The sequence below is a fragment of the Passer domesticus genome, chromosome 9 (assembly GCF_036417665.1).
Source record: "Passer domesticus isolate bPasDom1 chromosome 9, bPasDom1.hap1, whole genome shotgun sequence".
NCBI classification, from domain to species: domain Eukaryota; kingdom Metazoa; phylum Chordata; class Aves; order Passeriformes; family Passeridae; genus Passer; species Passer domesticus.
The window spans coordinates 2,588,364-2,601,822 of NC_087482.1; the positions used below are offsets into that span (position 1 = coordinate 2,588,364).

Below are 13,459 nucleotides of genomic sequence, written 5' to 3' on the forward strand. Positions count from 1 at the left end.
TGCTTTTGGAAAAATATTTATTTATCAAGATCAAGAAAACAATCATTGTCTGCTAATACCAAGTATCACTATCACTAAATGTACCACTATCACAAAAACAATCACCATCCTCCAATATTAACTATCACTATCGCTAATACAATCATTGTCCTCTAATATCAAATAACGCTATCATTAAAACAATCACTATCCTCTAATATTAACTATCACTATCATTAAAACAACCACCACCCTCTAATATCAAGTATCCCTATCACTATCACTAAAAGAATCACTACCACTATCACTATTTATGACTATCACTATCACTAATACAATCACCCTCCTCTAATATCAAGTAACGCTATCATTGAAACAATCACTATCCCCTAATATTAACTAACGCTATCATTAAAACCATCACTATCCTCTAATATTAACTATCACTATCATTAAAACAACCACCACCCTCTAATATCAAGTGTCCCTATCACTATCACTAAAAGAATCACTACCACTATCACTATTTATGGCTATCACTATCACTAACCATCTATCACTATCACTAATCTTCATCCTCTAACAGATAGTAGTCCTGCAGGTATTGGTAGGAGGGCCAAGAGGATGCTGTGGGCTGAGGTGACTCCAGGGAAATCCAGTGGTCCCGTGAAGAGGTGTTGTCAGCCAGAGCACAGAAGGAGCAGGTGGGCAGAGGTGACGGGTCTGCGCTCATGTTCTTGTGCAGCTGGGCGAGCTCTGCTGCAAAGAGCTCAGGAAACAGGCGGCAGCTGTCCCTGAACCCGTTGCCTTGGGCTCTCTCGCTGCTTCCCGCTCCTTCTCCTGACTCTGCTTCACCTCTAGGCTGACCACAGCTTTCCCAGGAAGAGTCCCAGTCCTGTCCTGTTGCCTCTTTGTCCTCCTGGCTCCTCCTGTAGAAACAGATTTCCAAGAAGACTCCTCACAGATAGGAATTTGGAGCACAGTTTCCTCAGAGCCCTGCTAGGAGCCGCCTGGGCGCTCCTGCATGCTGCAAAGACTTCCTTGCCAATGGCAGCAATTAATAACTCACCTGTCTCTCTTCAGCAGCTGATGCATGACTAGATAGCCAGACACTGCCCCAAGCAGAAGCAAAGCTGAGGCTGCTACTGTCCCTACTAGGATGTAGTACTTGCTCGGGTCACAGTGTCCAGCAGTCTGGGCTTTTTGCCCACCGGATGACCCTGGCAGGAGAAGAGACAATGCAAGAGTCAGCGTTTGTGCTCTGCACTAGGCATAACCCCACAGTGTGCTTCAGCTGCCCAAGGACTGGCACTGCTAGTGGATCAGAACTGACATCTGATGTTGTCTTCAGAGATGGCTTCCTCTGGCTCTGGTGTCTTAGCATCAGGGACCAAGAGGGATCCCATCAAGCTCTCATGCACAAGAGCCCAGTGTGTGCCAGGGAGCAGCACTGCCCCATCTACTCCTCCGGGCTGCAGGCCCGGGCTGCGTGCTGGGCACCTGCAATTCACCCATGGAGAGCACTGCAGGGATACAGCAGAAATGCTGCTCTTTGCCCAAGACAGCATCTAGCAAGCACTCACCTGAATATTCCTCAGGCTCAGCAAGTGTCCTGGTGTCCTCTATTGGTTCTCTTTTTTCATGTGAGCCTGGCACACTGTCACTTTCTTCCACAGCTAAGGTCTCCGGCACAGTCTCAGAATCTGTCTCTTCAGAAAAACAAAACATTGCACACATTAACCAGAAGCCACTGCCCCTCAGCACAAGCACGGTACCATGGCCTGGGCATTCCGGCAAGCGGCGCTGACGAGGCCGCTGTCCCCCCCAAGACAGGAGGAATCGACAGCTGGATTTTCTGCAGTGCAACAAGAAGTGCAGACCCAAACCAGCCAAGACTTAACCAAATGACCCACAGAAGGAGTACCTTCAGGTTCCCCCTCACCCTTGGACTCCAGCTTCAACCCGTCCCTGAGCCTGAGCTTTGCAAGGGGCAGCCAAGGCTTGCTCTGATGTCATTGCTGCCTCCATGCTGTGCTGAGCGTGTGGCGAACCCAAATTCAGCACTGGCCTTTGCCCAACATCTGGATGCCAATGTCTGCACAGAGCAGCCCTGGCCAGGAATGCTGCAACTGCAGCAGCAGCTGGAGAAGCCCCTGGCAGTCATCTGGAAGAACAGCTGCGAGCGGAGGCTGTGCTGGACCATCTCTAGGGCTCCCTGCAGGAGCTGTGAAATGGAGTGGGCCTGCAGCAGGACTCTGACTGAGTGCTTCTGCCTGTCCAGGATACAGCACATGCCTACAGGAAGCAAAAGCTCAGCTTCCCGGCTGCCAGGGTTAACAGAGTGGGATATACTAACCAGATGGGGCTTCATGCAAGGCTGCCAGGAGCTCCTCTGGAACATCCGGCAATCCTTCAGGGAACTCTTCAGGAACCTTGTCATCCTTCATCCCTATTGTTAGATTTACAAAAGCACGTTAACCTATGACGGTATTTTTCTCGTGAATAAAACAGGGAAAAGGGGCGCTCCTTTTTGTGAAGGCAGGACAGACTGACTACTCACGCTTGAGGTACCAGCTCGGAGTCAGCACGGTATCTGCCCCTCGCTCAGGGGCTGAAAGAGCACTCTCTGTGTCCACAACTACAAGCAAACACCCACAAGAAGTTACCATCACGTGCACTGCCCTCATGGGCACACCTCAAGGCCTGGATGTGGAAGGCACTGATAGGGCACGCTCAGGCAGGTCTGCATCCTCACAGCTGCAGGGGGGTCTGGCTGCCCTTGGGACACTGAGCTGGCAGCTCCCACATGAAGGGAAAAGCCGTGGCGTGCCCACACGATCTGTGTGCGGGTCAGCCCTGGAGCCGGGCCAGAAGGCTGGACACCCAGAGCGGAGGGACGGACAGCCACTGCTGAGTGATGGAGAACTGGTGCTGAGCTTCCGGGCCTGGCCCGACCCTCCCCACATCCTTGCTCCTTAGGAAGCTCTCTCCATGCTGCACCCTAAAGCAGCTGCAGCCCCTCACACCTCCCCTGGAGCCTCTGCCCCTCTGCCTGCCCCGTGCTGCCTTCCTGGCTCAGCCATCCCTGCTCCCGGCCCCGCTGCTGCCAGCCAGGGCTGTGTGCTGGCCCCTGCCTGCCTACCTGCTCCCTGCCCAGCTGCTGGAGCACTCTGGGCATTCTGGGCTGGCAGGGCCACGAGAAAGAGCAGCAGGAGGTAGCGGCTCAGGACCATGATCCCCCCTGCTAGCAACACTCTGCTGCTGCTGCTGCTGCTGCTGCTGCTGCTGCTGCTGCTGCTGCTGCTGCTGCGGCTGCTGCTGCTGCTGCAGTGTTGCCCAGAGCGAGCACTGAAGAGCACAGTGGGGCTCTGGAACCTGACATCAAACAGAGCTCTGTGACCTCAGAACAAAGTGATGGCTGTGAAGGCCCCAATGTACGCCCACGTTGCCTGTGAATTCCTGCACCTCCCCTCTACTGAATTTCCTTCTTCTGCACAGGAATGGAAGGAGCCAAATGGAGAAGGGCTGGAGTATTTTGGAGGCAGCATTGTGCATGGGAATGCAGAGGCACTCATGTCTTATTCCTCAGAAATTCCCTAGAAGAAGACCTGGATGAAGGCTGCTGTAAAAAGCCCAAATTCAAGAGTGTTTCTTTGGTAGTATTTTTGTCTGAAAGAATTGTGGCAAAAACCTGCTTTTCCCATGACTTCTGCTACACTTTCATGACCTTTGATGGCAGCACTGCTTCCATCCTCCACTGTCACCCAAACATGGCTGTGCAGTGCTGACGCATCTCCCCCGTCAGCCTGGTTTACTCCCTTTTCCACTTCCAATGCTACTTAAAGCTCTCTCAAGGAGCCCTGCTAACTCTGGAGCCAAGAGCCTTTTTCCCTTTCAGGCAGATGTAGCCCATGTGCCACCATCAGGCCTGCTGTCCTGTAGAGTAACCCACGGTCAAACTCCCACACTGTTGCTGGGAACACCGGGCTGCCGCCTATTCACCTCTAGAGCCTTCCTGGGTCTGGCTCACTGCACGTGGGGGAAGTAAATACCACATGTGCCCCAGATCCCTCAAGCAGTCATCCAGAGCCCCTGAGCTCCCTCTGCCTTGTCCTCGGACACCATCAGGCACCGCCACGGGACACACACAAATGTCTTGGTTGCTGCAGATATCAGGTAACACTGCTGGCCTTTTAGCCGAGCAGCTCTTCTGGCAAATAAATATGCATGACTTATGTGTGCCAGGCAACCTACGCTCAGAAGCTCTTGGACAGCCTTCTAGAGCACCTTCGGTACGGTTGTCCCTGAAGCACCACTTAAGCCCCAGGTGTTTCCAGCTGCAAGCAAAGAGGCACTGACAGATTTCCACCCCTCGGGTCTCTCTCCAAGGCTCGTAAGAGTCCTATGCAGCTGACAAGCTGCAGAAACTCGGCCCATGGCATCCTCTGGAATCAAGCACACATCACTGCCCACCGTGAAGGCCGCAGCCCATAATGAGCAGAGGGCCAGAGCAGGCTGGAGGGTGTCTTGGTGACATCTCCTTCCTACGTAGGACCCAGGCAGGCTGCCCAGCTGCCTCGGCCTTGGCTCTGAGCGCCATCTCGGGCCCTCCATTCCTGCCCCAGGGGAGGCACCGATGAACACGGCCCTCCTTTTTTCCTTAAGGGGCCACACGCCCAGGCTCTCCCTTACCGCGCTCCGCGCCACTGTGCTGCTCGGCGGCCCGTCACCAGCTGCGGCACCAGTGTCCCCAGAGCTCCTGTGCTGCTGCTGAAGCCGCCCGCGGCGTGTGGCCCGGCGGGGCGGCAGCGCTGCCCGCAGCCCGCGGCCTCCTCGTCCCCTGCTGCCGCCATTGCGCACGGGGCCCTGAGGGGCGGGCACGGGGCTGCGGGGCTGTGCCGGCCCCGCTTGCCGGGCCTCAGCCCCAGCTGCTGCCGCTGGCTGGCAGCGACCACTGCAGCAGGAAAACACCTCGGGGTTTACTGGAATGCATACAAAAACTGCCCCTGGGCTTCTCCTTGTGTGTTGCTCTAGCCACTTGCCAGTCCCTTGCTTGCCCGCTATAGCCCTGTTCTTTGCCACTCGCTCTCTATTTTGTTGTCCCTGCAAAGCTTCTTCAACAGTCTCCATCCCGCCCCAGCCCAGCGTTCGCTCTCTCCCGCTCCCTCCTGCTCATTCTGCGTCTCTTCCTCTGTCCCTGCTGCCCCTTCCCGCAGCTCCGGCCCCGTTCCCTGGCCCTCTTTTGCTCCCGTTGTCTCTCCGTTCTGCTTCCTGCCCCTTTCTCTTCGGTCTCTATTTCTCGGCTCCGCTCCCTGGGCCATGCTCGCTTCAGACTCCCAGGCGAACCGTCCCGGCAGCCGCTCTCTGCAGCCGGGACACGGCGGGGAGCTCTCCTGCGGCGGCACGACAGCGGCCAATGGGGCCCGGCACCGGCGCCTCGGCCCTCACGCCGGAGCGGGGCCGCTCCCAGGCAGCGGCGGCAGCTGGAGCTGCGGCCCGGGAAGCGGGGCCGGCACAGCCCCACAGCCCCGGGCCCGCCCCTCCCGGCCCCAGTGGCAGAGAGCAGGGATGAGGTGGCAAACCAAGGCACTGGCCACTGGACAGAGCAACACACAAGGCAAATGCCAGGCACGCTTTTTGCCGGACCCCATTGAATCCAGAGCTCTTTTGCTGCTGCAGTGGCATGTCAGCTCCCTCAGAAGCAGCCGAGGCATTTCAGAAAGGGCACTGCAGGGCATGAGCGTGCATATGTCCCACAGCTCTCAGTTGTGCATCTGGAAGGCTGCAAGTGTGGGTGTCTATATGAGAAGAGTTTGTGAGGCTTGCTTCAAGGCTTGAGGCACAGCTCTCTTCTGAACAGAGCCTTGGGCTGCCCTCTCAGGAGGTGGCTATCTCAGAGCTGCTGCTATCTCAGAGAGGCCCATGAGAGACAGCGCAGAGGCGCAGCTGGAGCTGCTGTGGAGAGCAGAGGAGAGGAACAAGGGTGAGGAGCTCAGTGGTTCCTCTTCATCACTTCAAAGGGAAGAGCATTGTCTTGGGACAGTCTTTACCGCCCGAGCAAGAAGTAGAAGGACCCCCCCAAAAGCCCACTGTCCAGAGATGCCTTCAAGCATCTCTCTGGCAATTGCTGCCGGCAATATCCTCCCCACACACTGCAGGCAACAGTCAGCCTCAACAGCAGCTGTGCTGCGTTCCTTGGACAGCAGCTTTGCTGCACTCACACCTCCAGCTTTGGCTGCAGATGGCCCAGCTGGAGCAGGCATGGGCAAAGGCCTGCAGGACCACCGTCAGTCGGACTCGTGAGCCCAGGACAGCAGTTCCCTGGCATGCTGGTTTCTTGCAGTGCCTCGCTTTCTTCATCTGAGACAGGCACTCCGTCACTTCTTTCCACCTGGAAGGCCTTCCTACATTCCATCACTTGAGAAATCCAGCAGGAAATACCCCCATCTATATTGCCTGAGTCTTAATCTCCCTGAACTAAAAGTTAAGTCAAGTCCAAAAACAGGAATAAGTGAGCCTGCATCTGCCACACTCCCTCAAGCAAAAGATCACATCAAAGTTTGTGGTAATCGGCGGAAGAAATGCGGCACTCAATATGAGTGATCAGCAAATCTCAAAACTTTATTGGTAGGCACATACATTTATATTGGTGTTAATGAGGCTAATACATATTGCAAAAGGTGAGCTCATTATTGGTTAGTTACTTATCAGCTAACTACACCTACCTTAGCATTCTTGTGGCTACTATGTTGCAGCTGTCCATATCTTTTCTTCATATTTCTAACTAACCATCCTCTCCCCCATCCTGATGTTGCACCAAGGGCTCAGTGCCCTTGCCAGGTTTGGACACTGTCCGCTGACTCCTATCCTCATCTCCTTCTTGCTTAACTAACGGTATTATATCAGTGTGACCTTTGTCAACTAGCTAGCTGTTCACAAAATCCTCCACAAAAGTTCTCTGTTCTATCCCAGCTCTGGGCTTTTTTCCCATACTGCGTGCGACAAGACTGTAATTTTTATTATAATTATAGTCGCTGTTATCCATCTAATTTTTAAGAAGGCTCCTGTGATTGATAGGACATTCCTTCCCCTCTCACACAGCCCGGCTCCAGCTTTCTGCTCCTTGATGCTCCTCTCTTGAAGCTCTTCAGGGAGGGACTGCCACGACCTAAGTCACCACCTCGGGTCTCTTGATGTGCTCACTGCTGGACAGCCATCCCTCGCAGAACATCTTTCCCTCTCTGCCCAGACCTTCCTGATTCAGGGCAGCATCCCAAATGAGCTCCCAGAGAAGTTTCTGCATGTCACTGCTAGCCAGCGTGTCCCCGCGCTGGTGCAGGAAAGCTTTGTGAACGGCCACTGCTGGGAAAGCAGGCTGAGGTGGCACAAGCAGCTCCTGCACTGCAGTGCAAGTTTCTCAGAGCTCCTGTCACAGCCCCAGCCCTGCTCCCAGCTCTGTGCATTCTACCCCAACAGAAACAGCCACACCAGGCAAGAACTTACTGCTTTTGGAAAAATATTTATTTATCAAGATCAAGAAAACAATCATTGTCTGCTAATACCAAGTATCACTATCACTAAATGTACCACTATCACAAAAACAATCACCATCCTCCAATATTAACTATCACTATCGCTAATACAATCATTGTCCTCTAATATCAAATAACGCTATCATTAAAACAATCACTATCCTCTAATATTAACTATCACTATCATTAAAACAACCACCACCCTCTAATATCAAGTATCCCTATCACTATCACTAAAAGAATCACTACCACTATCACTATTTATGACTATCACTATCACTAATACAATCACCCTCCTCTAATATCAAGTAACGCTATCATTGAAACAATCACTATCCCCTAATATTAACTAACGCTATCATTAAAACCATCACTATCCTCTAATATTAACTATCACTATCATTAAAACAACCACCACCCTCTAATATCAAGTGTCCCTATCACTATCACTAAAAGAATCACTACCACTATCACTATTTATGGCTATCACTATCACTAACCATCTATCACTATCACTAATCTTCATCCTCTAACAGATAGTAGTCCTGCAGGTATTGGTAGGAGGGCCAAGAGGATGCTGTGGGCTGAGGTGACTCCAGGGAAATCCAGTGGTCCCGTGAAGAGGTGTTGTCAGCCAGAGCACAGAAGGAGCAGGTGGGCAGAGGTGACGGGTCTGCGCTCATGTTCTTGTGCAGCTGGGCGAGCTCTGCTGCAAAGAGCTCAGGAAACAGGCGGCAGCTGTCCCTGAACCCGTTGCCTTGGGCTCTCTCGCTGCTTCCCGCTCCTTCTCCTGACTCTGCTTCACCTCTAGGCTGACCACAGCTTTCCCAGGAAGAGTCCCAGTCCTGTCCTGTTGCCTCTTTGTCCTCCTGGCTCCTCCTGTAGAAACAGATTTCCAAGAAGACTCCTCACAGATAGGAATTTGGAGCACAGTTTCCTCAGAGCCCTGCTAGGAGCCGCCTGGGCGCTCCTGCATGCTGCAAAGACTTCCTTGCCAATGGCAGCAATTAATAACTCACCTGTCTCTCTTCAGCAGCTGATGCATGACTAGATAGCCAGACACTGCCCCAAGCAGAAGCAAAGCTGAGGCTGCTACTGTCCCTACTAGGATGTAGTACTTGCTCGGGTCACAGTGTCCAGCAGTCTGGGCTTTTTGCCCACCGGATGACCCTGGCAGGAGAAGAGACAATGCAAGAGTCAGCGTTTGTGCTCTGCACTAGGCATAACCCCACAGTGTGCTTCAGCTGCCCAAGGACTGGCACTGCTAGTGGATCAGAACTGACATCTGATGTTGTCTTCAGAGATGGCTTCCTCTGGCTCTGGTGTCTTAGCATCAGGGACCAAGAGGGATCCCATCAAGCTCTCATGCACAAGAGCCCAGTGTGTGCCAGGGAGCAGCACTGCCCCATCTACTCCTCCGGGCTGCAGGCCCGGGCTGCGTGCTGGGCACCTGCAATTCACCCATGGAGAGCACTGCAGGGATACAGCAGAAATGCTGCTCTTTGCCCAAGACAGCATCTAGCAAGCACTCACTTGAATACTCCTCAGGCTCAGCAAGTGTCCTAGTGTCCTCTATTGGTTCTCTTTTTTCATGTGAGCCTGGCACACTGTCACTTTCTTCCACAGCTAAGGTCTCCGGCACAGTCTCAGAATCTGTCTCTTCAGAAAAACAAAACATTGCACACATTAACCAGAAGCCACTGCCCCTCAGCACAAGCACGGTACCATGGCCTGGGCATTCCGGCAAGCGGCGCTGACGAGGCCGCTGTCCCCCCCAAGACAGGAGGAATCGACAGCTGGATTTTCTGCAGTGCAACAAGAAGTGCAGACCCAAACCAGCCAAGACTTAACCAAATGACCCACAGAAGGAGTACCTTCAGGTTCCCCCTCACCCTTGGACTCCAGCTTCAACCCGTCCCTGAGCCTGAGCTTTGCAAGGGGCAGCCAAGGCTTGCTCTGATGTCACTGCTGCCTCCATGCTGTGCTGAGCGTGTGGCGAACCCAAATTCAGCACTGGCCTTTGCCCAACATCTGGATGCCAATGTCTGCACAGAGCAGCCCTGGCCAGGAATGCTGCAACTGCAGCAGCAGCTGGAGAAGCCCCTGGCAGTCATCTGGAAGAACAGCTGCGAGCGGAGGCTGTGCTGGACCATCTCTAGGGCTCCCTGCAGGAGCTGTGAAATGGAGTGGGCCTGCAGCAGGACTCTGACTGAGTGCTTCTGCCTGTCCAGGATACAGCACATGCCTACAGGAAGCAAAAGCTCAGCTTCCCGGCTGCCAGGGTTAACAGAGTGGGATATACTAACCAGATGGGGCTTCATGCAAGGCTGCCAGGAGCTCCTCTGGAACATCCGGCAATCCTTCTGGGAACTCTTCAGGAACCTTGTCATCCTTCATCCCTATTGTTAGATTTACAAAAGCACGTTAACCTATGACGGTATTTTTCTCGTGAATAAAACAGGGAAAAGGGGCGCTCCTTTTTGTGAAGGCAGGACAGACTGACTACTCACGCTTGAGGTACCAGCTCGGAGTCAGCACGGTATCTGCCCCTCGCTCAGGGGCTGAAAGAGCACTCTCTGTGTCCACAACTACAAGCAAACACCCACAAGAAGTTACCATCACGTGCACTGCCCTCATGGGCACACCTCAAGGCCTGGATGTGGAAGGCACTGCTAGGGCACGCTCAAGCAGGTCTGCATCCTCACAGCTGCAGGGGGGTCTGGCTGCCCTTGGGACACTGAGCTGGCAGCTCCCACATGAAGGGAAAAGCCGTGGCGTGCCCACACGATCTGTGTGCGGGTCAGCCCTGGAGCCGGGCCAGAAGGCTGGACACCCAGAGCGGAGGGACGGACAGCCACTGCTGAGTGATGGAGAACTGGTGCTGAGCTTCCGGGCCTGGCCCGACCCTCCCCACATCCTTGCTCCTTAGGAAGCTCTCTCCATGCTGCACCCTAAAGCAGCTGCAGCCCCTCACACCTCCCCTGGAGCCTCTGCCCCTCTGCCTGCCCCGTGCTGCCTTCCTGGCTCAGCCATCCCTGCTCCCGGCCCCGCTGCTGCCAGCCAGGGCTGTGTGCTGGCCCCTGCCTGCCTACCTGCTCCCTGCCCAGCTGCTGGAGCACTCTGGGCATTCTGGGCTGGCAGGGCCACGAGAAAGAGCAGCAGGAGGTAGCGGCTCAGGACCATGATCCCCCCTGCTAGCAACACTCTGCTGCTGCTGCTGCTGCTGCTGCTGCTGCTGCTGCTGCTGCTGCAGTGTTGCCCAGAGCGAGCACTGAAGAGCACAGTGGGGCTCTGGAACCTGACATCAAACAGAGCTCTGTGACCTCAGAACAAAGTGATGGCTGTGAAGGCCCCAATGTACGCCCACGTTGCCTGTGAATTCCTGCACCTCCCCTCTACTGAATTTCCTTCTTCTGCACAGGAATGGAAGGAGCCAAATGGAGAAGGGCTGGAGTATTTTGGAGGCAGCATTGTGCATGGGAATGCAGAGGCACTCATGTCTTATTCCTCAGAAATTCCCTAGAAGAAGACCTGGATGAAGGCTGCTGTAAAAAGCCCAAATTCAAGAGTGTTTCTTTGGTAGTATTTTTGTCTGAAAGAATTGTGGCAAAAACCTGCTTTTCCCATGACTTCTGCTACACTTTCATGACCTTTGATGGCAGCACTGCTTCCATCCTCCACTGTCACCCAAACATGGCTGTGCAGTGCTGACGCATCTCCCCCGTCAGCCTGGTTTACTCCCTTTTCCACTTCCAATGCTACTTAAAGCTCTCTCAAGGAGCCCTGCTAACTCTGGAGCCAAGAGCCTTTTTCCCTTTCAGGCAGATGTAGCCCATGTGCCACCATCAGGCCTGCTGTCCTGTAGAGTAACCCACGGTCAAACTCCCACACTGTTGCTGGGAACACCGGGCTGCCGCCTATTCACCTCTAGAGCCTTCCTGGGTCTGGCTCACTGCACGTGGGGGAAGAAAATACCACATGCGCCCCAGATCCCTCAAGCAGTCATCCAGAGCCCCTGAGCTCCCTCTGCCTTGTCCTCGGACACCATCAGGCACCGCCACGGGACACACACAAATGTCTTGGTTGCTGCAGATATCAGGTAACACTGCTGGCCTTTTAGCCGAGCAGCTCTTCTGGCAAATAAATATGCATGACTTATGTGTGCCAGGCAACCTACGCTCAGAAGCTCTTGGACAGCCTTCTAGAGCACCTTCGGTACGGTTGTCCCTGAAGCACCACTTAAGCCCCAGGTGTTTCCAGCTGCAAGCAAAGAGGCACTGACAGATTTCCACCCCTCGGGTCTCTCTCCAAGGCTCGTAAGAGTCCTATGCAGCTGACAAGCTGCAGAAACTCGGCCCATGGCATCCTCTGGAATCAAGCACACATCACTGCCCACCGTGAAGGCCGCAGCCCATAATGAGCAGAGGGCCAGAGCAGGCTGGAGGGTGTCTTGGTGACATCTCCTTCCTACGTAGGACCCAGGCAGGCTGCCCAGCTGCCTCGGCCTTGGCTCTGAGCGCCATCTCGGGCCCTCCATTCCTGCCCCAGGGGAGGCACCGATGAACACGGCCCTCCTTTTTTCCTTAAGGGGCCACACGCCCAGGCTCTCCCTTACCGCGCTCCGCGCCACTGTGCTGCTCGGCGGCCCGTCACCAGCTGCGGCACCAGTGTCCCCAGAGCTCCTGTGCTGCTGCTGAAGCCGCCCGCGGCGTGTGGCCCGGCGGGGCGGCAGCGCTGCCCGCAGCCCGCGGCCTCCTCGTCCCCTGCTGCCGCCATTGCGCACGGGGCCCTGAGGGGCGGGCACGGGGCTGCGGGGCTGTGCCAGCCCCGCTTGCCGGGCCTCAGCCCCAGCTGCTGCCGCTGGCTGGCAGCGACCACTGCAGCAGGAAAACACCTCGGGGTTTACTGGAGTGCATACAAAAACTGCCCCTGGGCTTCTCCTTGTGTGTTGCTCTAGCCACTTGCCAGTCCCTTGCTTGCCCGCTATAGCCCTGTTCTTTGCCACTCGCTCTCTATTTTGTTGTCCCTGCAAAGCTTCTTCAACAGTCTCCATCCCGCCCCAGCCCAGCGTTCGCTCTCTCCTGCTCCCTCCTGCTCATTCTGCGTCTCTTCCTCTGTCCCTGCTGCCCCTTCCCGCAGCTCCGGCCCCGTTCCCTGGCCCTCTTTTGCTCCCGTTGTCTCTCCGTTCTGCTTCCTGCCCCTTTCTCTTCGGTCTCTATTTCTCGGCTCCGCTCCCTGGGCCATGCTTGCTTCAGACTCCCAGGCGAACCGTCCCGGCAGCCGCTCTCTGCAGCCGGGACACGGCGGGGAGCTCTCCTGCGGCGGCACGACAGCGGCCAATGGGGCCCGACACCGGCGCCTCGGCCCTGGCGCTGGAGCGGGGCCGCTCCCAGGCAGCGGCGGCAGCTGGAGCTGCGGCCCGGGAAGCGGGGCCGGCACAGCCCCACAGCCCCGGGCCCGCCCCTCCCGGCCCCAGTGGCAGAGAGCAGGGATGAGGTGGCAAACCAAGGCACTGGCCACTGGACAGAGCAACACACAAGGCAAATGCCAGGCACGCTTTTTGCCGGACCCCATTGAATCCAGAGCTCTTTTGCTGCTGCAGTGGCATGTCAGCTCCCTCAGAAGCAGCCGAGGCATTTCAGAAAGGGCACTGCAGGGCATGAGCGTGCATATGTCCCACAGCTCTCAGTTGTGCATCTGGAAGGCTGCAAGTGTGGGTGTCTATATGAGAAGAGTTTGTGAGGCTTGCTTCAAGGCTTGAGGCACAGCTCTCTTCTGAACAGAGCCTTGGGCTGCCTTCTCAGGAGGTGGCTATCTCAGAGCTGCTGCTATCTCAGAGAGGCCCATGAGAGACAGCGCAGAGGCGCAGCTGGAGCTGCTGTGGAGAGCAGAGGAGAGGAACAAGGGTGAGGAGCTCAGTGGTTCCTCTTCATCACTTCAAAGGGAAG

The 13,459-nt window shown here is 55.3% G+C and overlaps 2 protein-coding genes across 2 annotated transcripts; both read right to left on the bottom strand.

The window, feature by feature from the left end:
- On the bottom strand, positions 1-3,228 carry LOC135307028 (uncharacterized). Its single transcript, XM_064431719.1, has 6 exons — positions 3,122-3,228; positions 2,540-2,617; positions 2,336-2,428; positions 1,563-1,688; positions 1,049-1,199; positions 1-908 (listed from the first exon to the last, which is right to left on the bottom strand). The coding sequence occupies exons 1-6, from the start codon at positions 3,210-3,212 to the stop codon at positions 545-547; spliced, it is 903 nt and encodes a 300-aa protein (XP_064287789.1). The 5' UTR covers positions 3,213-3,228; the 3' UTR covers positions 1-544.
- A 4,254-nt stretch (positions 3,229-7,482) lies between these two features.
- On the bottom strand, positions 7,483-11,106 carry LOC135307029 (uncharacterized). Its single transcript, XM_064431721.1, has 6 exons — positions 10,604-11,106; positions 10,022-10,099; positions 9,818-9,910; positions 9,045-9,170; positions 8,531-8,681; positions 7,483-8,390 (listed from the first exon to the last, which is right to left on the bottom strand). The coding sequence occupies exons 1-6, from the start codon at positions 10,692-10,694 to the stop codon at positions 8,027-8,029; spliced, it is 903 nt and encodes a 300-aa protein (XP_064287791.1). The 5' UTR covers positions 10,695-11,106; the 3' UTR covers positions 7,483-8,026.
- Positions 11,107-13,459: the final 2,353 nt, after the last annotated feature.